At 35.3% G+C, this 24,664-nt stretch overlaps 1 protein-coding gene across 11 annotated transcripts in view; it reads left to right on the forward strand.

The window, feature by feature from the left end:
- Positions 1-24,664, forward strand: part of CEP128 (centrosomal protein 128) — a 405,817-nt gene that overhangs the window by 347,060 nt on the left and 34,093 nt on the right. For 6 of the 11 annotated variants that reach the window (XM_087448103.1, XM_087448098.1, XM_087448101.1 and 3 more), the window contains 2 exons: positions 967-990; positions 23,587-23,691. In XM_087448103.1, the coding sequence (XP_087304229.1) occupies positions 967-990; positions 23,587-23,691 (129 nt within the window). The remainder of the gene's footprint in view (positions 1-966; positions 991-23,586; positions 23,692-24,664) is intronic. The other 5 variants (XM_087448100.1, XM_014784462.2, XM_087448102.1 and 2 more) reach the window with 2 other exon arrangements.

The following is a 24,664-nucleotide window of genomic DNA, read 5'->3' on the forward strand; positions in this document are numbered from 1 at the left end:
CCAAGAGTCATGATTCCATGTCGGTCCCTGCAGGGGCACAAGAGACCTGAGCTGAGTGGCTCTCTGTGCCATTTTCCCCCCTTTCCCTCTTAGAACAGATGACTAATTTGATTAAACAAAAAAGAAATCCAGATTTCACACATCTCCTCTAATTGCTTAAAATCAGAGAAAAGAAAGAAAAATGACCTTGACCCTCCTAAAAAGGATGGCTTTCCTTTTTCTTAAATCTTCAGACTCTCCTCTCAAATTCAGCCTTTTTTATTTGGTAAAAACTTTCTGTATGTAGCTGTCAGCTCTGAAAAGAGTTGAGAATACAACTATTGGATTGAGAATGCAACCCTTAATCATTTAGCTTTTTAAGCAATATTGCCAATGATTCTTTTTAAAAACAATATTTCTGTAAAACCTTCTAAGATACTATAGGTAATGAAGGCCTGTCTGGGTTCAGGCTTGGCTGCATGTGACATATCTTTCTCATTTATTTTTCCTGCCTTGTTTCAATGAACAATCTACTTATTAATTTTAATTGATGAAGTTATTCTTATGTCTGAACTTCACCTTCCTGTGAGATCACATTTTGTGCTATAGATCTAATTGAGGGCTGGTATATGTGCTAAATTCCTTTTTTACATCACTACTATTGTCTAGTTGTGATTCATATATTCAAATGTATCTAATACTTATATTCCACTAGTTGCTATTCCTTTTAGTTACTATATCTAAATGTATGGTATTTTCTGTTAAATTATACCTTGTAGTCCTAACACTATAGCTGAGATGAGAAAAGATATATTGATTCTTTTATGACTATTTTTCTATTGTAGAGATCATCCTGAGTAGTTTTCATTTTTTACATTCTTAAATTATTACTAATAGAAGATAAATAGAAAATCTGAAAATTAAGTAAACTTGAAATTATTTTTAATAGCTTTGTTTTTATAATTATATATTGTGCTTTGTTTGCAGGACCGTGTAAATGCATTAGAAACGGTAAGTTGGGGCATTTTCTTTCTCCTTCTATCAGAATTACTGCTGTTTCCTGATGTGAATTTCAGAGCACTCCCCAAGGAAGAAGTTCCAGAAAGCATTTCTAAAACTACATCTAAGATTCAAAGGGGAAAATAAGCTAAACTGTACCTGAAAGGTATGTAGATTTTTTCATTTTTTTAAAATGAAAAAAAAAACTAAAATGTGCATATTTAAGTGATCACTGCCCTCTCAAGACTGATGACACCAGTATGTACTAATTTATAGGAATGTAATTAGTTTAAATGTAATCGATACCCTGTATATTTGTTTCTGTATATCCCAGTCACTAAAAGGGCTGGTTGATAAGAAACTGAGGTCAGGATGCTATTTATACTTTGAAGTTCAGACATTTAACAATTTTTTTACATTGTTTTCAACAAAATCCAAATAATGCTGAAAGCTGGTCAGCCTTTTTCTTAATAATTTTACTTGTAGGAATCTAGTATTAGGAAAGAATTTTTTTAAGTGTATGAATGTAAAGACTACATGCTTGCAATATTTATTGGAAAATGATTTATTTTTAAATAGAAAGAAAAGAGAGACAACTTATTGTTTGGCAATAAAATAATGGTTAGATAAAGTGTGGAATTTCCAACCAGCATGCCACAGTGGTTATGGAAAAGGCTTATAATATAATGTAAAATGGAAACAAAGTCAAGACATAAAATTATGTGTACTTTAATGATAACATATAATGATAGGCATATGAAAAAATAATAAAAAAGAGTGAGCAAAACTCGTAATAGTGACTTGTTAGACAAGAATTAGGGGTATGATTTCCATCCTTTCTCTGTTTTTCAAGTTTTATAAAACAAGGTTATATTAATTTTATAAATAAATATTTTTATAATAAAAACCATATAAATTGGAAGAATGGTGAAATAAATTCTGGTACCACCTTATGATGAAACATTATTCAGCCATAAAAAGTCATGTTTTCAAAAAGTAAATATTGCCATGCTGTAATATGGGGAGAAAAAAGTGGTCTATAAAGATACGAGAATATGATATGAATATTGAATATGCATATTTTGTGTTAAAAAGACTTTAAGAAAACACACAAACTGTTAGGAGTGGCTTGGGACTAGTGGTGATTTTTATTTTCTCTTTTTATGTTTTTAATGAGCAGGAAAAAAATAAGAAACTAAACAATAGGCTAATAAAGAGTAAAATATTTATTTTGTGAGTATGAGGAATGGAAAGATGCTAATGAAGCACATTTTAGTCCTGTGTAAGCAGGTGATTTTGATTGACAGTCTCCAGACCCTAGTCGGTAAATAACCTATTCCTTAGATTTAACTGGGCCATTTGGAAAATACACTGACCTTCTCAGTTTCAGTATGATGACGTAGCAGGTGAATAAAATATTTAGTGTTCCTCCATATATATTTTACTTACCTTCAGGAAGTGTCTTGCCAACAGGATTTGGCTTGTGAATTAAATGCTCTTTTAAAAAGTATGAACAAAAACAGAAATTTTGAATTTGAGGACTTGGGTTCAGCATACAAAATGCCACTTATACAACATTTAGCAAATCACTTGTTTCTTGATTCCTTCATCTGTGAAAATTATCATAATTAAACTTATTTTATCAGATTGTTGTCAGAATTAAGTGAGAAAATATATGTGAAAATATTTAGGACCAAACAAATGTTAGGTTATCATTGTCATTATGTGATTGCTTATTATTTCTTATTTAATCATTTTAATTATACCAATATGCCATGAGAAGCTGAAAATTATATCAACAACAACCAAAAGCCTATAACTTTTATTAGTCTTTTTTATTTATATAATTGCTTTACTAAAAAAGTACTATGGAGTAGAATCTTAAATGCCTTATTCTAAGGGTTCCTTTAGGAATAAAGGTAAAAATAAAAAGTCATCATGAGAAGAATAAAATTGATTAAATGGACTAGGTTTTTTACAATGGCGGTTTTCTCAAGATGGTTTTAATTTGTAATAATTATCAGAAGTAAAACCATAAAAATGGAAATGATCAGTAATAATGTTAATGCTCAAATATTATGAAGTCCTTTGACTTCGTATGGCATTATAAGGAGCAGATTTAATACACTTGGTAGACTATTCAACTGGTAAAGTATTTTATAGTTCATAAAATCAAATATGCTGAAAGCAATCTCAAGATCATTTGTTATTCTCTCACAACTCAGCGCTTAAGCCATAGAAAAGTGGTAGTGGTCTGCATTTGCTTGGTTGGGTTGGTATTAAGGGTACATAAGACATTGAATGTAGGGTGTATATGATGGTAATACAAATCTGCAGAAGTTTAAAATTTTATCATTCCATTAGGAGTATTTACAATAGATTGATTTTAAAGGTTCAGTAGTTATAATACCTGAAAATAAGATGGTCCGTTCATCCTATTAAGAAACTTGATTTGGCTTGTCACCAATTACCTATTATATGCTTAGGTCACAATCAGGTGTCTATTTTTCCTCCTCTTCCTCGACTTTCCGTCTCTTTCTTCATGAGCAAGTAAGCTTCTTGGATTAAAAATTACATTTTACTTGCAAATGCATCCCCAAGGCCTGTCAAAAATTCCTAATATATAGTAAACAATCAATAAACATTTGTAGAATGAAAGAATGAATGTTGAACAGAACATATATGACCCTCACATAAGACTGGTCTTAGGTATACACAGTACCAGTCCAATAGTTGAGGGAAAAAAATCCCCCAGAAGTACATCAATTTATTCTTTTTTTCGTAGCTTTTCTGATCAGTACTACACTTTATTTGATATTTCACAGAAGCTCTAATGATCTTTATTAAAGTTTAGTGTGAATTTTCCTAGGAAGGAACCACCTTCAGGCAAACTGTAACAAGTTGATTCCCCAAGTAAAGCTAAGTGGTTACCTGAAAAAAGTCTTGATTGAGAGCCCCAGTTCATGGGCTGTGAATGGGACTCAGCAGTGGATTTTTTTTTTTTTTGCTGAGGAAGATTTGACCTGAGCTAACATCTGTTGCCAATCTTCCTCTTTTTTGGCTTGAGCAAGATTCACCCTGAACTAACATCTATGCCAGTCTTCTTCTATTTTGTATCTGGGTCATTGCCACAGCGTGGCTGACGAGTGGTGTAGGTTCGCATCCGGGATCCAAACCCACAAACCCGGGCCACCAAAGAGGAGCATGCCGAACTTAACCACTATGCCACGGGGTTGGCCCCTCAGTAGTGGATGTTTATTGGGCACTGTGTAAGGCACTGTGTTGACTCTGAAGAGGAGAAAAGGAAAATAAATTGTGATCAGTTCTCTCAAGGAACTTGCACTTTAATTGAGGAGAGAAGTTACATAATTAAATTAATGGTGCAAGATACAGATACACTATCTACAGCACATAAATGAAATAGATAACGCATTCTGTGGGAGTTTTGAAGAAAGAAATAATTGTAAAATTAAGACATCATTGCAGTCTAGGTTCATCATGAAAAATCATGGATTTTGTAGTTTGAGGACGTGATGGAGATTAGATTTATCTCTGAAATGTGAAGAATCAGTAGTGTCAGGTAGTAAGAGCCAGAGGAGGCATTCCATGTTGGAGATGTAATCAAACTTTGAAGGTAGTCATGAAGAAAGGGTGTGTTAAAAGGATATTTAAAAAAGTAAAATCATCAAATCATGACTATCATGCAAATATAAAATGATCTCATGACAAATGAGTTTATTTAACTTATTAATTAATGAGAGAATGGGCAAGATGTTACCACTGATTTAAAGGAATATTCAAAGAACCACACACATATAGGCACTAAAGAGTGCTGAAATAAATTTAAAATAGATGCAAAACTGGCTTCTTCCGTAATGGAGGGAGAAAATCAATTGAACCTCCCCAGATGAAATTTATTTGCATGTCTTGGAGCAAGAATCATTTGCATTGCTATCAATTATCCACAACTCACAGAGTTATAGATAGCTCAAAGACAATGACAGGTATAGAAAACCTATAGAATCAGAAAACCCAGAAGGATGTGCTAGGCAAAAACTAGTTTTTCATTGAAGACATCCAGTAAGTTTTTGTTCTATTTCAAAGTCTTTCACGTTTTTTTCTTATAGGTTCATAGGAGATAGCACTTTGAGAGAGTAATAGGAGATATTTTGGAGTTTTGAAATACAAACCAAGGAATTTAGGCTAGATCCTTTATATCAGGGATACAAATGGGTTTCTTCCTGAGTTCCAATTCCTACTGGTTGGTACTGGCTACTGGAACTTTCTGTTGGGAAGGATTCTGAGTGCTCTTTTGGAAAGTGCCGTGATCAGCTGGCATTCACCGTCATGTGCATTGCAAGGTTGGTGGGTAAAAGGTGGTAGCGCAGCTAGTTAGCCAATAGGGAGCCATTCATGGTTTTTAATCAGAGGTTGTGACAAGGTAAATGTGGTGTATAGGAATACAGCCGTAGGAGAGGTGTGCAGGATAGAATGGAGCGGTGAAAGACTGCAAGTAGGAATAGGGAAAGTGCACGTTGGAGGTAACCCAACCTTAGGAATGTGCTTGGAAAATTCAGGGTTGGGGAGTTTGGTGCCAGAAAGGCAGGGTTAAAGTGGATGCCCTTATTTAGAGAAGGAAACTAGTGAATTTAGATGTGGAAGTCAGGGAGAAGAGGAGACATAGGCAGTACAGTAAGAGCCATTTTAGGAAGTGTTGGGAAGTGAAGGGGAATGTAAGGCAGTTCATCTTGGAGATATAAATTCAGTTCATATCACCTCTCGAATCTGTCTTTATTTTCATTCCCATTAATACCAGGATAATTTTGATTGTCGTACTTCTGTATTAGTTAAAGTTAGACATGACTTCAGTTAACAGAGAAACCAAAAAATAATAGTAGGTTAAGTAAGATAGAAATTAATTTCTTTCTTGAGTGACCGTTCAAATAGATGGTGTCCATGGCAGGTATGGTATCAGAAACTCAGGCTTCTTTTGTTTTTTTGCTTCACCATCCTCAATATATTGCTTCCCCCTACTGACCCAAGATGGCTGTTCCACCTCCAGCCCTTATATTTGCATTGTAACTAGACAAAAGAAAAAAAGGGAGGGCATGTAACTTCCCTTTAGTGGAAACTAGAAGTTGTACATACCATTTCTGTTCATTTCCATGGGCCAGAATTTAGTGATATGATTATAACTAACTCTGAGATTCAAAAAGATAACCAGATAAGCTGTATAGACTTTTGGAAATTTCATAGTAAACTTCTAGACAGCTCATAGCTCAAAAAAGTAGATGATAGTGGAAATTATAAAATATATAGAACTGAATGCTAATAAAAATATTATGTACTAAAATGTGTGTGATATAGCAAAAGTAGTATTTATGGGGAAACTTAAAGGCTTAAATGCTTATATAAGAAAAGAGGGATAAAAATTAATGAGCTTATCACCCAACATAAGAAATTAAAAGGATGGCACAATGAACCTAAAGAACAGCAAAAGAAAGAAAAAAATAGAGAAAAGATTATCAATTAATGAATAGAAAACAAGCATGCAATAGACAGGGCTAATAAAGTAAAGTTGATTATTTAAAAAGAAGAATAAGACCAGTGTTCAGCACGACTGATGAGACGAGAGAAGGTACAAACGAACATTATGAATGAAAAAGAGGATATGACTGTAGCTGTTGGAAAATTTAACCACATATGAGAGTATTGTGAATAATTTTGCAATTATACATTTGAAAATTAGGAGAAATAACTAAATTCCTAGAAAAATAAAATTTTCCAGAACTGTGAAGAAATAACATGAGTAGTACCATAACTAAATTTTAATAAAATAATAAAGCATTTCATCAACAATTTTTAATAAATTAAAATTTTCTACAGAATGAGCCACCAAGCCCAAATAATTTTTTTTTAAAGATTCACCCTGAGCTAACATCTGTTGCGAATCTTCCTCTTTTTTTTTCCTCCCCCAAACCCCAATACGTGGTTATGTAGCCTAGTTGTAAGTCTTTCTAGTTCTTCTATGTGAGCCAGCACCGCAGCATGGCAACTGACGGACAGGTGGTGTGGTTTCGCAACCGGGAAGGGAACCCAGGCCACCAGAGCGGTGAGTGCCAAACTTGAAGCACTAGGCCATCAGGGCTGGCTCCCAAATAATTTTATAAATACATTCTACCAAATGTTTTAGGAACAAATCATTTCAGTTTTACAAAAACTCTTCCAGAAACTAGAAAAAGAGGGAACATGTCCAATTTATTATGAGTTGGCATAATCTTTAAGACAAAACCAGACATAGAAAGTATAAATAAGGGAAATTAAGGGACTTCTCACGTATTAACATGGATGCAAAAATACTATACACAAAACATTAGCAAATTAAATCCAGGAATGTAGAAAAAGGATAATTCATCATGAACAAATTGAGTTTATTCCAGGAATTCCGAGTTGGCTTAATATTAGAAAATCAGTCAATATAATTCCCCATAGTGACAGATTAAGGAGAAATAAATTTAATAAGGTTATCTCAATAGGCGAATAAGAAGCATTTATTCCCATGATATCATTATCATCATCATAAACCTTTTAGCAAACTGAGAATAGAAGGGAACTTCCTTAATCTGATAAAGGTCATGTGAAAAAAATCTATGCCAAACATCACCTTAGTGTTTTGAAAGTCCTCCTTTAAGACCAGGAACAAGCAAAGTATGCACTATTCCACAACTTCTATTAGACACTGTGTAGACAGTCCTAGCCAGAGCAGTAAAACTATCATTATTTGCAAATAATGTTATTGTCTGTATAAAAAACTCTAGGAATTTTTAGTTAAATTATGAAAAATAATTTAACAAGTTTGATAAAAAACAGTATATGAAAGTCCATTTTACTTCTAACTCCAGCAGCAAGCACTGAAAAAATGGATTAAAAGTATATCAATACAGAAGTAACAAAAAATACAAAGTACATGGGAAAAAATCTAACAGCAACAAGAAAAATACAAGTCCTTTAAAGAGAAGACAGCTTGGAATAGCCAAGACACTTCTGAAGAAGAGCAAGGTGGGGGAGGTTTTCCTAACATATATCAGACCTTATTAAAGCTATGGAAATTAAGATAGTAGAGTCTTTGCACAGAAATATAGAAATAGGTCAATGTAAGGAAATAGAGAACTCAGAAACAGAAATATGTGTACATGGAACCTTGATGTCTGATATAATTGGCACCACCTATCCGGGGAGTAAGGATGGACTTTTCAATAGATAGTTTAAAAAAGATGAAATTGAACCCTATCTCAGATGCAAAAAATGGAGGAAAGCCTCAGTGTGAATGGCAAAATCATAAAACTTTAAAACAAACTATAGTTTACTATCTTCATGACCTTGGGACTTTGGAGGATTTCTGGGGAGGGAAAAAGGCACTGAAAACATAGATTGTAAAAGAAATGATGTTGTGACCACATTAAAATTAAGAACTTCTGTGAATCGAAAGACAACAGAAAAAGAGTGAAAAGAAAAACCACACAGAACATATTTGTAGCAGAAAATATAAATGACTAGCAATTTGTATCCAAATCTTATTGCCAACAAAGCAATTAGAAAAAAAATAACCCAGATTTCCCAAAACAGAAAGAAAAAGAGTAAAAGACATGAGCAAGCATTTCAGTTGAAGAAGAAACAACATGTGAGAATATATTCAGCTTCATTAGTAATCAGGGAAATGCTAATTAAAACCACAAAGAATTGTCATTTTCTTTAAACTGTATGTATATATTTTACGTACTTTTCTGGGTCTCTGACACATTTCACCAAAAAACAAAGGGAATTGAAACATGTTAGCAGAACCTTCTTTTTGTAAATTTTACAACAAAATGATTAATGTCGTCCCAGATGGTAACGTTTAAAGATAGCTGATGATTTCGAGCATGGTCTTCAAACTGGAGTAGCATACCCCCAGGAGTATGCAAAGATCTTCCAAGGGGTATTCAGATACAAATAGTTTTAAGAGAATCTATTTTTATATCCTCAGCTTCTGCATGCACTTTCTCCCGAAACGGCTGTGCTCGAAGAGGCCATCTTACCTTTCATAATCGACCTCCTCCCACTTTACAAGAAAAGCCGACATCTTACCCATTCAGGGTCCTATGATGGCAAATTCCCCCAGGCACTTCAGGGTGCCAAACAAGGGGCAATTTAAGATTTTGGTGCCTTCATGTCCTCTTTTAATCAAGGCACTAAGATAAGGTGTCTTGTCCTTCTTAGTTGTACATATATTTTTGATAAGAACAAAGAGTTGTATTAGATATGTGGGGTGTTGGGAATGAGGTGTTCTGAAACTGACATATATTGTTGACTGGTATTGAGAGGGAGTAAAGACAATTTTATTTAATGACCTCACCTCTTCCACCACCCTCCTATAATAAGAGAATGTATAGTTCCAGAAAACAAAACTAGAAAGTGTTGGAAAGAAATGTGTAATTGAAAGCAGCAGTCTTATTTCATCCAGGTGACAAACTCTGGCCCGGCTCCGTGCCTTATCTATTTATCTGTCCTAGAATTACAATTCAAAAGTGAGACAGTTGTCACAGGGGCACTTAACACATTTCATAGAATTGAAAAATGAAGTCAGACATTTTTTCTGCCAGAAAGTAAACCTGATTTGGCTGATTGGTTTGACAATGAGGACTGGCTTTGCCAATCTGCAGCTCTAAGGTTTTGATGAAAATATATTTAATGCTAAGATAAAATAAATGTATTAAAAATTTTGTACTGATAGAATGGTATTAAAATTAAGAACATTTTTATTTTTCTCAATTTTTTGCATATGTTAATTAAGTTCAATGAAATGCCTCAAAGTAAAAGAAGAACAGTTGTAGTCATTTGACAAGTCTTGGTAAATAAAGCCTTTTTGATGTACATTCCAGAAACAGAAAGTGAATGACTTTAATAACTACATTACAATCCTTTGGCAAGTCGTTTCTAATTCTTTGCTTTCAACAAAATTGAAAGAGGACCTAATCGAGCTGATAGATCATTAAAATTAATTTTTGATGACAGATCCCTATGTAATCTTTGCCATAAAACTAGGAAGGCATTCAAGAAATTGAGTGACATTGTTATAACAAAATTACTTTCATTCTTATGTACTTTTTGATGTGAACAAGATTTTTCAGTGATTAAATCTATAGAAACAAAAAGTAGAATAGAAATGAAATAGAACCCTGTTTTTTTCAAACAAAAGTTAGCATTTACTTATGGATACATGAACTAATTGAGTGCAGGAGAAGAGGAGGCTGTATCCATCCCATTAAGAGAGATACTTTTGGAAGCTTTGGGGTTTTTTTACATTTCACATTTAATAATTTTTCTCAAAATTTTTAATATACCTATTATTAATTGTAATGATAATTCAGTCCATAAAAAGTCTAACACTTAAAGCATTATGGTCACAAGGAGTTTTAAAAATCAATTTTTTTCTCTGTATATGTACATTCTTGTTACAGAGAAGGATGAAGTATAAGATAACCAATAAAAAGACTTGCAAGCATAAATATATTTTATATTGGGATAAAAGTTTATGAGGGAAAATAGATTGGAAATAAATTCAAAGGGAAAAGGAACAATATAAAATTTCTATCTTTTAAGAGGAGGTTATTTAGTTATTTTGCAAGTGGATAAATGGTGGTAACAAATTACTAAAGTATTTAAAGTTCACTGGATAAGTTTATATGAGCAATATGAGTCTTATTTGAAAAGTCAATATTTAAAATATTCCAGAAATTTCATCCTTTGCAACTACCTAAACTTATGATGAAAACATTTAGACAACTTAAAAATGTGTGTGTGTGTTGGGGGTGGAGGGTGGGTAAGGGAGATACCTAGTTTAAAAATTATTTAGGGAGTGTCTACTCAAAATGTTGAAAACCATTGACTTAGAGCAAATGTGTAACTATGTAGTTGCAATTTGTCAGTATGTAATCAGCTCCTCAAATCAAATTTCCTTAAAACAATCTCAGCTCCCTTGTTTTCAATGTATACCTAACAGAGATAACATAACTTATAGGATAAATCCTAACCTGTAGCTAATTGGAGAAACACATACATAAATTTGCCTATATTGAAAAAAATTACAAAACACTGGAAAACTCTTAGAAATATTTTTATTTTTAAAAAATTGTTAGAGCCTTTAACACATCTCTGAAGGATTCATTCAGCTAATATTAGTGGTAACAGATTTAAACTATGCACACTAGTTGATCTTCAAGATCTTGGTGTTCAAGAGTATAGGACTATGCCAGTGTGTCTCTGTGGAAATTACTACGTAACACTACATCCTCTTACTTCACATCTGCCGTCAGATTAGACAATTGCTATTGGAGTTTTTATTTTTAATTTTCTTTCCTTCCCACCCTGGATCTAGCACCAATTGTGCTTCGTCCTACTACATGTGCAGTCCACTCTACAAATACATAAGTTGTTGAAGAAGGAGCACTCTTCTTTGTGAGGACATCAAATTCTACTCTAGGGCTCTTAGGAGTGTATGGACCCAATAGAGTTAATGTACTTACTGAGATGTCCTGATTAAGCTCAGGAAATAACTGATGTGAGTATGTAAATCTGGCCAAATAACTGTTAATTATTTGCAGTGCCTCTTCTAAGTATTTGTAAGAATCCTGAAGCTAAGTAAAACTTGCCTTTATCTCCTTATAAAGCTAGAACTTGCTGTTTCAAAACCAGAGATCAAGCTAGGTTCATTTTTGGTTTTGCCAAGGCTATGAGCCTCTCATTGAAGTTGCCTGAAAGGTTCAGTCAAATTGGCTTTACACCAAATAAAACGCAGTGTGCTCTGTACGGTTTTGACCCAGAATCAGGTGAATCTCAGCAGTTTTGGCTGAGCTACATTGTAAAATTTTGGATTTGTTCAAACTTGACACTTCCTGGGAACCCATTCAAACTGAAACCGGAAAAAGGGTTTGCACAAACCCTGTCCTAGCCCGTCCTGCCAAGTTTCCCACTGCTCTAATGTTAGTCTACCTTCTGTATATTCGCATCGAGGGCAAACGGAAATATCCTCATGAATCTCTCATGAGGGATCTTGGTTGAAACAATCTAGACATTCTCCTTTCGCCACCTTGTCCCAAAATACAGAGCCTGTATTCTGTGTTAGTCAGTATTAAAATATGTATGTTTTCCAATAATGGGGTCATCTTCAAAGGGTTAATTTCTAAAACATGGCTGTGCTTGTGGTCAAATAAGAAAAATGCTGCTAAAACAAGTAGGCTGTTTATTTGGAGTTGCAACCTTGTGGCAAAAGGTGATGACCAATTTAAAAATGTAAGACTTCCTTCAGCCTGCAAAAATGGTTTCTTATAGCCCTCTCAAATTTTTCATAAACATGGTGACATAGGGAAAGTGTCATTGAGAAATTACATAATGAATGCAGCTTCACCAGCAGATGAATTTAGAATTGCTCAGTGTTTAGAGGTCAGACTGACAGCTTCATATTTGATGCTGATAAGTAGTCATACTGTCTGTCTAACTGCCTTACTTGATAATGTGTTTTATAGTCCTTTCTAAACACTAACATAGTGCATTCCCAGGATAAAAAGCTCTTGCTTAAATTATGAAGATAATATGAGTGTATATTACAACACACAATGGAAGTATCTTTCTGAAAAATATAATACATATAAGAAATGCTTTCTGTTCTCTTTAAGAGAGCCTATCTCGGTAAAATCTCAGAGTAATGGTGTATTAAGTTTTTTTCCTAAGATCCTAACTTAACTATAAAACAAAATATTGGTATTACACCCTTAATATATAGTTGGAGGGAGTAGTGTATGTTATGTACTTTTTGAAGTAGCCTTTAAATGAAATCTGATTTGGGGAATTTTCATTTTGTGCATCTAATTTTAGCCAATTACATACAAGTTTCAACTGAAAATTATTATATGCCTAGTTTAAAATGATAGTGAGAGCCAGCCCTGATGGCCTAGTGTTTAAAGTTTGGGGGCCGGCCCCATGGCTTAGCGGTTAAGTGCGCGCGCTCTGCTGCTGGCGGCCCGGGTTCGGATCCTGGGCGCGCACCGACGCACCGCTTCTCCGGCCATGCTGAGGCCGCGTCCCACATACAGCAACTAGAAGGATGTGCAACTATGACGTACAACTATCTACTGGGGCTTTGGGGGAAAAATATAAATAAATAAAATTATTAAAGTTTGGCTCTCTCACTGTTTCGGCGGTCCAGGTTCGTTTCCTGGTCATGGAACTACACCACCTGTCTGTCAGTTTCCATGCTGTGGGGACAGCTCACATAGAAGAACTAGAAGGACTTACAACTAGGATATACAACCATGCACTGGGGCTTTGAGGAGGAAAAAAAAAAAGAAGAAGAAGATTGGCAACAAATGTTAGCTCAGGGCGAATCTTTCCCTGCAAAAAAAAATAATAAAAGCATAAAATAAATAAATAAAATGATAGTGATATGGTAAAAATTGTATCTGATTAAGAGTCTGAAAAACTAGATTCTGGTCATATATCCACCATAGCCAGGCGCATGACCCTGGGCAAGTTGTTTAACCTCTCTCCATTTTAATTTTCTTATTTTTTTAATGATTGGGCTGGACTAGGTGATATTGAAAAGGTCCTCTTTCTGTTAGGCTCTAGTCTAGTCTAAGAGGAATTAAAAATCTGATCTTCACAAAATTTCCACCCTGCCAATAGTTGCTATCAAACAATTTACCCTGATGTAATTATATAATATTGTATAACATACTTGTTGAATCCCGACCACGTCTCAGTAGTGCCCTAGAGCGTATAGCAGATTAGATCCCTGCTGCCACGGCTCTCACATTTTAGAAAATGTTACAAGAGGAAGAAGTGTTAGAGATTCTTGTCAAAACCCTCACTCTGTAGATGAGAAGTCTGGAGGCCAGAGGAGTTTATGAGTTGCCACGTGTGGCAAAACTAGGGCTAGAATTCAAGTGTCCTGATTAGTGACACAGTGTTCTTTCCATTCCGCATTCTCCACTTGTGACTGGTACGAGTCATGAAGACATGACTAAGGAACACTTTACAAGAATCTAGTGAATGATACAAAGTGAAGAGGAAAGAACTTGACAGCCAGATCTCATATTTACCTTGAGCAGGGCAAGAAGTGGACTCATAAATAGGACACTGACATTCTTAGACCATATTTAGAATTGTCAGAATATGCCCTCACCTTATTGGTAAATGGAGTTTCATAAAGCGACTTGGATCTAGTTTTCTTCGTTATGAATGTTGAAGAAAAGAATTGGCATTCCCCTAGGTTGCATTGCTAGTTCTGTCTTGAGCTTGCTCAGTGATATTAAACACCTCAGTTGATCTTTTTTTATTTTATGCATCTGCATACCATCTCTAATTCCACTTACACAAGTGTCTATAAAGTTTGTTTAGGACTTTTAATAAACTTTGATCTCAGATGAAAGGCTGGAGAGAGTATAAATTGTCACTATTAGCACTATTAATATAAATATCCAAAGTGGTCTTATGTTAATTATTTAACATTAGTGAAAGATTTCAACCTATCTTTGCCCCTAATTACATTATATTTGAAGATCAAACAGTAAAAGGCCAAACCATCAAAATAGCCCTTCCCTCATTATTCTCTTTAGGCTCTGTTCTTAATTATTTTGCATAGCTGGTGTTCCATAAATGATTTTCTGGATCCTCTTCAATGTTTTTCTCTACTAGCATCTCATTCTCCACTTCTATCCACAGCAAAGGCCAATGGAACACATCCTTGATTTGTTTGTTTCATTGTCATCAGACATTAACCAGATAGTCTAAAACACATTAAATATAGACTCACTGACTTAAAAACACTTGGATTTTGTGAAGTACTCCCTTTATATCTTTTCAGAGAACTTCCTATTTTCATCTTTATTCCTATCATTTCTAAATCAGAACTCGTTTTGCTCTGTAATATCTCAAAGCTCCTCATTAGAAATTAGTTTTTTTCCTGAAGAAGTGTGTATTTGTTCCTAGACATGAAGGAGTTGAGTGAGAGGGTAAGGCAAAAGCCAGGTGATCTCCAGATTTCTTAGAGAATGATTAGGATCTGGTAGACTGGGAGGTAGAAGACCTGGTTGTGCGTTCTGGTTCTTTCACACTGGCAACTCACTTCACTTCTCTGAGCCTGATTTCTATTATCTGTGAAATGGGCTTAATACTTGTCCTGCTTGTCTCAGACGTTTGCTGAGAAGATCAAATGAGATAGTGAGTGAGAAAGTCCTTTTCTAATTTTTAAAAATATTCCTCCCTTATGTGTGTATTACCTTCACCAGTCTCAAGAGCAGGATATGGACTGGAAAGTTTTGGCTTGTTAATCAGGACATTTGAATTTTGGTCTTCGTTTTGCTACACTGGTTCTGTAGTCTTGGCACTCTCTGTTATATAAAGTTTACCTCCAAAATTCAATTCAATTTTTTCAAATTTAGGCTCTGAGAAATTTAGATTTATATTTCTTATTTAATAATCCTAGTAATTTTAGTTCAACACACTCTCAACCCCCAGATTTGGTTGACCTGGAGTAGGATCCACTATTTTTTAAAGCTCCTCCAGAAGATTCTGACGTGCAGTCATGGTTAAGAATCACTGATTTGGGATCTTCGATGCCCACTTTAAGAACATACCTTTACAGTCCATCCCCTAGAGCGTGGTGTTACTCTGCCTTCATTTCTATTGGATTTCATCCGATTGGATTTAATTCCACTGAATTAATTTCATGCCTTTTCTACTGATACCATCATTCTGTCTCCAGTATTTCTTCTTTCTAATCTACCTAAACAGCAGGTGTAAGATTCTTTCTCAAACATTATTTTCGTAGAATCTAGGGTGCTTAATTTTAGCTTCTTCCTAAAATTTAAACTTGTCAGACCTACCTTGGAGGGCAAATTTGCCCAGTCATTAATTCACCAAATGACTCCTTCTCTGATTTTAACAAATTGGCCAATTTACAAAAGTAATATCTTTGGAAACTATATGAACAGTTAAAAAACAAGTTGTTTTGTAAATCAGTAAATTAGTCAAATTGACTAGTCAATTTGCTTTTGGCATGTTGACTAAGATTATGTAAATTACCTGCCTCCTTCATCTCTCTTTTCTTGTTTTTCCTCTTTCTACTTTAGTGTTAATTCCATCTATAGCATCACACTCATTACCTTTCATGCATTTCTCCATTCTACATGTGCCAACCAACTACTCCATGCAAAGGACTGAGTGTGAAACATGGTTCCTCTTGCAAGGCAGCATAGGAGAAGTACTGCCTGAACTATCAGACTTCATATCAGACCCCACAGAAGTGGCTTAGGAAGGCTCACAGAGAGGAGAAAATTTGGCACTAAAAGGATGAAGAGGATTCTGAGAGGTGGTGATAAAAGGCAGTGTTTCAGGGGTGGTTTAATCCTCAGTATACCATCAGGGTCAATTGGACCCAATCTTGGTTTTTCAATTTCTTTTGGCAAAGATTGATATATTTTTTTTAACTTTTATTCTTCTTTTAAGATCTTCCAAAGAACAAAGAGAAGTTTTGCTCATTTTTAAAATAGAAAAAAACTCATTCTGCCTTGCAAATGCCATATGGGTCTATTGAATCCTATTATAAATCTCAGATACATAAGGGATCTTGGTGATCTTATTTTCTTGAAACATTGTCCTATTTCATCATTCTAGAAATTATTTTATTGTTATTCATCAATTGTTCACACCTATGCTAGAAAAGACTAAAATAACGTGAAAATGGAAGAATAATGGAAATCACATAGAAGGATGTTACAATAAGTGAACTAGATCATCACTATTATATAATATTTCAGTTTTCTTATTGTGTTGTCAAAAGTATATCAAGAACTGAAGAGTCTGAGATTTTACCCTACTTGCAAGTTATCAAGTTAGCCTGCCACTCTTTCATGGATACTGGAATAAGACACAAGACAAAGGACTTGATTACTCACAGCACAGCAGGCCCCATGAGCTACATGTTTGCATCAGTTCCCTTTGCCCCCCAAGTCCCATAGGGGCAATATGGAGATGGGTCCATGTGGGTGTTGCATGTGTAGTGAATTTGTGTTAAAGCTGCAGAACCCTGAGCTTATACAACCAATTTTATAAAGGGAGCTACGAAAAGTCCTACCCAACCTTTGCCGCAGAGGGAGACACTATCTCTGTTTTCCAAGTCTGTTTGCTGTATAAACATCCTTGAAAAGCTATTCTGGGACAAAAGCTATCACAAGACATGTAGCAATGCCATGGAGAAGTACCTCCCACAAAAATATTGTATCATCTTTCAAGAAGAAGTTTTATATTCTTTTTCATTATTATTATTATTACTTATATTGAACGCATGTTGAGAATTCAGAATTTTTCATTTTCTCCCATAATGACAAAGAGAAGGAAACTGACAAAGAAAGACGTTTCATAGTTATTGGATGAATCAGAAGATCACCATAAAGAGACAGAAGCAGCAATCTAGATACTACTGATGATGGTGAAATTTATTGTATAAGCCAAAAGTCAGATTATGAGTCTTCAAATGATAATATCCTAGATGAATTTTTGCAAACTCAAGCATCAGTGAATGAACAATAGATTTCTAAAGGTAAAAAGGAAACGTGATACTCTCATCTAGTTAGATATTTAACAAAAAGGACTTCATCATGCAATATTTTGCAACAAGAACCTGGATCAGCCCATTTTGTTAAAAGAATGTGTGACGGTACTTTTATCTTTTTTTTATGTTTGTGCACCAAAATGTACTTCATATGGTTCATAAGTGGGCAAATCTTGAAAGCATGTTGTATAAAAATGAGATTGGAAGGAAAAGATAATATAGAAATGAAAATTTTCATTGGATTGACCATTCTAATTGATGCTTATAAATCTGAAAAATGAAAATATTTACAATCATAGCCTTATCAAGTTGAAAAAATTAGGAGCTGTCACATATTTAGAAGGATTGTGTTTTGAAGACGCAAGTGCAAGAAGAACAAACCAGAAGTGATGATAAACTGGAACTCAGAAATATATTTGAAATCTGGAATCAGTATTTACAAGACAGGAATTTTCCAGAATCTTGCATGACAGTTATTCAGCAATTTGTAGCATTCTTACCTTCAAACCCAGGAGAATATGTAATATGCTTGAATTCTTACTAAAATTTCTAATAAAGTTATTTGTACTATTTCTTTATTCTTCTCTAAATTATTTATCAAATAACCAAAATATTTTTTAAAACTCCACCCACTGGACCTGAATAGTAAATGGTGATGACTAATTTTCCGGACTAAATTTCCTAGACTAAAGATTAAGCAAAAGTCCATTGTGTTCCAGGATCTGGGAGCAAACTGCCATTCTGTATTCCCATCGTTTTGTTTCTTTGTTGTTTGTTTGTTTTACAAATGAATCTTCTGTGGTTCCCATAGTGTGCAAATTGCAACTGCCTTTAAGTGGTATTACAGTAAATTTGATAGACCCAGTTTTCACTGTCAATAAGCATCTCATTTGCATCTCCAAAAACTTCCTTTAAAGCACGGGATTCCCTCTAAGTTTAAGAGGGAGAGAGTATATATATTTAAAGTAGCGCTCTGCATGACTTTGTGATGTGTACCTCTGTCTGCACCTTCTTAGAAATAATATAGAGCAAAGCTTTCGCCTTTGGCCTCCAGCTAAAGTTGGGTGTGGGGGAGAGAAGGGCAGGGAAAGCAATATAAAATACTTCAAATTTGGTCTTTGTGACTGTGTCCTTTTCATGGGTGTCCTGTCCTAGAATATCCCAAGAAAATATAGGGAGCCGGAGTCCTCAAAGAAAAAGCGGAATACCTTTCTCACATAATTTGATCTTATTGTTGCAAATTCATTATTTCATGTGGAGTGTACCCCAGAACTCCTGACATACCCGTATTCACTTGACAGTATATGGGATCATTCCCAAATCAAATATAAACTATCTGATCTTTCACATTTGCAAATTTTTAAAATATCATTGCACATAATTAGTTACTGGATGACTGAGAAGCAATTGTAGCACCAAATTCAATAAATATTGATTAAGTAGCAGTTATGTGTTAACACCATAGATTCAAAGAATAGTAAATAAGGCATAGTCCCTATCTTTAAAATTTCCCAATTTAATGGGGAAAAAGGCAGTTAATGAAAAATTACAATATAATATGCATATTTTTCTCTATTGCCCTAATAATTTATTTTCATACAGGAACTGAAAGAATATGCTTGAACTAAATCTGGTCTGCTTTAGCAGAATGAAGTCTGATGTAGTGATATTATAGTTTAATTTTCACATAGTAAGTGCTTAGTGAATGCTTGTTGGATAAAGGAAAGACTGGATGTCCTAGCCGGTCTCTGTATATCGTGCTGCGAAATCCTGCCTAATTGCCAGAGTATTGCATGTTTTCATAGCATAAAAACATCCAAAGTCATTTGGTTTTGGCTACTTTTTTTTTTTTTTAATGTGTCTAGTAAAGGCTGCAGAACTTGTTCATTTTAGTTATGTTAAAATGAAGTGGGGGAAGGAGCCTAAGTTCAAAATTTCAAATTGTTTTGGCAAGACCAACTCCTTTTCATACTAACCACCAGGCCACAAAGCTTCATTGTTGTCCAGTTGAATGAATGCATGGCTTTCATTTGGAAAAAGGAAAAAAAACTTTCTAGCAATTGAAGTTTCAGGAAAACAATTGATTGTGGAAAATGTCAGATGAATTTGCTCACCAAATAATATTGTCAGCTGTATTTTGCCCACTGGCTTTCATGGTCCATCTTTCTCAGCCAATGGCTAAAAATTCAGCAACTGACTGACTTTATTTAAAAATATATACTTTTGCTCACATATAATCCATCTGTTCCCTCTTGCCCTTCTGTTCAGCCATTTAGGACATACCTTAACAGAGTATCTCAAACATACTTAGAGTTCACCTTTAACATTAGTTGTTTAGGTGAGTTATCTGCCAGAGTGTATTGCTATAACTTCAAATTATTGGTACTTTGAACTAAGGCTAGCCTGGCAGTTGGAATTCCTTGAGAGATAGTTCAGTTGAATTTTCAATAGTTTTAAAATATTCTGGATAGACTGTGCTTCTGTCTCCTTCGGCAGCAGTTGGCCAGGGGAATGCTTTGTACAAGATCCAAAAGAGTGTTTCCAAGTGTTCAAAAAAGGATTAATTATGAAAGCAAACTTTAAAAGTATAGGCAGAGTCGATCTCAGTTATTTTTGAATTAAGTCTCAAAGCCACAATGATAAAAATAAAATACCTTGCCTGATTTCTATTTAGATCTGATCTGCCTGTCACCAGAAACTCATCCATATAGGAGGATTAACTGTTCACATGCTCTTTCAACATCCAAGTGCTATGTGTGGAGTAATGGAAAATGATTAATTTGTTTTGTCATTCTCTTTGAGAACACAGGACATCTCTTTAAAAGAAAATAACCCTTTATTTTGAGAACAGAAAGATTAATTATGTTCACTTCACCAAGGTGCTTTTAAGTAAATTAGCCTGGACCCTACCTCAGCCAGAGCAATTATCATTCCTTATCAGTGTTTCGTATCAGGACCCTCTGTTCCATGTTAAATATGGAAGAGACAAATGTGATTGCTTACTTTAGCGTGTCTTGAGGCCTTGGGGCAAGGGCTTTGGCGTATTCGGGGAAATGATTAGCGTTTCTCGGTATCTGCCCTGTGCGGGTGTCGCTATCACAGCTCAGCATGGCTAAGTCCCGGTCAGCTCATCCACAGGAAGCAGGTCGCTCTTCACATCACATGTTTCCTGCTTCACATTATTATCCACAAAAGGATTTATTCTCATCTTCCTCTCTTTAACTCTACTAGACCATTTAACTCTACTATCCCTCATTTTTCTTCCAGTTCTGTTTTTTATTATTTCTTTAATTTTGAGTCTGTTTAGAAATATTCTGTGTCCCTCAAAAACGTTAAATTTTTAAATTACCTTTAAAAAATAATTTCTGCTGTATTTTTCTTTCCACAACATTTGTAAGTTCTAAATGTGTCTTTACTGATCTTTGTGTTGAGAAGGTTTTTTTTCCTAAAACTAAAATCTATTGTGTGTGATGCCAAGTACTCAGCACAGGAAATATAGGGAAAATTACAGTCTTGCCTTTAAGGAATTTGCTGTCTACTGAGCGGGACAAGGACGCACACAGTTAGGAAATGATCAGACGCGTGATAGAAGACATGTGTGTGCATAGGAAGCACCGAGGATGGGCACCTAACCCAGACATTAGGGGAGATATTCACAGAATAATAGCTAGTGTTATTGTTGTAACAAAAACTAGTGTTTTTTGAGTGCTTACTAGCGCCCCACCCTGCTCTAGGTACTTTACGTGTGTTAATGTATTTGATCCTTACAATAATTCTACACTATGGGTATTAGTATTATTCCTATATATAGACGAGGAAACTGAGTCCCAGTGCAGAGGGATCCAGGAACTTTCCTAGGGACACATAGCCAGTAGATGACTTAACTAGGATTTCAACTCAGGCCGACTGGCTCTAAAGCCCATGATATTAACTGCCATGTTAGGGGAGGTGGTGACCAAGCCAAGTCTTGCAGAAGGAGAATCAGAGAGCTAATTTAAGGAGTGTGTAGATAACGGTGCAGAAAAATGGACCTTCCTATGCTAAGTCATGGTGGCACAGAAGCTTTGAGGAGAGAAACTAAGGTATGGAATAACATTTGTGGCAATAGAACCAGAAGCTAAATAGCAGTATTTAGATAAAGGGAAAACTGTAAATGTTTTTCTTTTTTTTTTTTAGTTAGGCCAGGTAGAAAGTGGAAAATAACTGGAAAGCAAGTTCTTTGCCTGCTTTTGGAAGTATCCATTTTAAAAATACAAAATGACAAATACTTGGAGTTGTTAATTTGATGGGGTGAACATCCAAGAAGACAAAAATGTCTTTCTTTTTGTTTTTCTTATGGAATCATTAGCTTTGCTTTCTGCCATAGAAGAGTGAAGGCTTTTCCACCCCAGAGGTGTCCTCGGGTAAATACCAACCCCTAGAATCTCATATAAGGTTTTCTCTTTATTTTACTTTCTCTTTCTGAAACCTTTTTTTTTTCATCTTCTTTCCAACCCTTTAAGCTTAAAAATCAGATCCAAACCTACTTTGGGAAGAAGGTAAAGCTACAGTGGACTAAGGCTAGAGGCAGAATGGCTCTTAGAGATTTTTAGATCCTACTGTCCCATTTTCCTGATTTGGAAACTGAGGCCCATGGGTTAAATGATTTTCCCAGGTTCATTAACTGCTTGTGGCAAAGTTGAGATGTAACTTTGTATCTCCTGATTTCTAATCAGTGATCTTCCCCGCTATATCTTGCTGCCTGTCCTCAAAAGAAGGCTACCACAAATAAAAATATTCTCTAATTAACCTAAATAAACTATTGAAAAGCATTTTGTGGACATTTAAGGCATTTTCAGAACTTTACGGTCAGAATATGTCCTTGGGATGTAAGCGTGTTTGGGTAAATCAAGAGCTTTGGGGACGGCACTGTGTCCTTCTGAAGATTCAGTACATTCTCCGAGTAAATTTCTCTCACAGCTCCACTCAAGTGGCACCTCTGAGGTAGGTCTCAGAGTTTCTGCTGCTCCACAAGTCCCCGGCCTGGGAGTGGGATGCCTGTCTTGCCTTCTCAGTACTCCCAAACTCCACCAGTTCTCTTGCTTGGGAATGAGGGGCTAGCAATCTGCAAACAACATCAGAAGGTTCTTTTTGGGTGTAAATGAGAGCATGTCACCCTCTGCTCATCACCCTCTGCTCGTCACCCTCAAAAGACCTTCTATCTCATTCAAAGAATTACATACAAGAACTTTACTGTGCCCTGAAAGGCTCTCTAAGATTTTGCCCCGGGCATCTTTGGCCTCATCTTGTTGTGCTTTCCCTCAGCTCACTTCTAGAACAGTGTCCAGTATAGAGTGGGCATTCAGTAAATGTTTGCAGATTGAATAAATGAATGAAAACCTTTCCTTCATTGATAAAGATTCATTCATTCGTTCAAGAAGCAGTTACTGAATATCTCTTCTCTGGAGGCACTGGGTGGAGTGCTGTGGGTACAGTGGTGAACGAAGATGGACATTTCCTCCCCTCATGATGGTTATTGCCCATATCAACATAAACACTAATCAAATAATCACACAGATAAGTGTAACATTAGTACTCTGGCAAGTGTTACAAAGGAAAGGCTCTTGATGCAACGAAGACCTTGTCTCATGGAATCAGTGAAGGTAGGAGAGCCTTCCCAGAGGAAGTGATGAAAGGTAACGAGTTAACCCATTCACTTAAGACTTGCACATTACATTAGATGTAACTTTTACATTTAAAAAATAAATATTCAAGTGGAGTTGATATGCATGCTAAAGTTTTTAGGGGAAAGTGTACTAATGTATGCAATTTACTTTATAATGCATCCAAAAAATAAGTTGGGTTAATGGATAGACATAAGGATGGATAGACGGATTAATGTGATAAAGCAAATATAAGAAAATGTTAATAGTAGAGTCTAGGTGGTGGGTATATGGGTGATCTCTGTAAATTTCTTTCAGATTTCCTGTGTGCTTGAAAATGCTCATAATGTTGGGGGGAAGTGTTTTAACCAGATAAGGAGACTGGAGGGAACATTCTCCACCGAGGGCACAGTATGTACAAAAGTAATTTAGGTGCCATTACACTTCTACTACTTTTATGTTGTGGATGATGTCTGTAGAAGAGTAAATGTATTTCTAAATATTGGATGTGGTTTTAATTAAGTTTGCCTTGTTTATGTTTTATACTCTGTTGACTAATTTTTATTAGCTGTAATTTTGGATTGTCACTGACCTCCCCTTCTGTATTTGAAAGTTACCAGAGTTGACAGTACCTCACAGAATCAGCGTTTTTTAATACCTGCTATTTGGAAAGTACTTGACAATTTTCAGTGTACTCTTACATTCACTCTCTTACTTGATAATCACAGCTACCCTGCGGGTGTGGGATAATAAAGACCATCATTATTTATCCCTATTGTGCAAATGAAAGACTGCAACTCAGAAGGGTGGGGAAAAGTGGTATTCCCCAAATCACAAAATACAGGTAAGCAACATTATTGGAACTATGCATATGCACTATTCCGGTATGCTGATTTCTGGTTCAGCATACCTTCCACCTCACCAGTCTTCTTCATGGGCCAGCTGGAAACACGTCTGGGACCAGTAAACCCAAAAGCATAGTTTCTTTACTTGCCACCTTAGCAGAAATTGCTAAACTTGGTCTCTTCCAGGAAGCCCTTGCTTATACTGTTTGCCCATTATTAACATGTAATCACATTTTTTGGGCAAATGTTCTTAAATTTCTTTCCTTTGTGAGTACGTTTTATTTTCAATTTTAAGAAATAAAGTGATTTCACAGAAATTAGATTGTGGATCTCAAGACACTCCCCTTGTAGACCAGTTGTAAGGGCCTAGTTCATTGTTCAGCACACAGAGAACACTACATCAGTCCTCATTTGTCTTCATATGTTATTTTTCCTTTATATTGGGGAGTGGCAAGAAAAATATTTAAAGAGGAAATCTCAAGAATCTCAAGGGGAAGAGATATGTTTCTTTATTCCCTCTGTCCTCTTTTCTCCTTCATCTCATTCTCGGT

This window comes from Ceratotherium simum, chromosome 24 (genome assembly GCF_057802395.1).
Source record: "Ceratotherium simum simum isolate JZ-2026a chromosome 24, ASM5780239v1, whole genome shotgun sequence".
In the NCBI taxonomy this organism is placed as follows: Eukaryota; Metazoa; Chordata; class Mammalia; order Perissodactyla; family Rhinocerotidae; genus Ceratotherium; species Ceratotherium simum.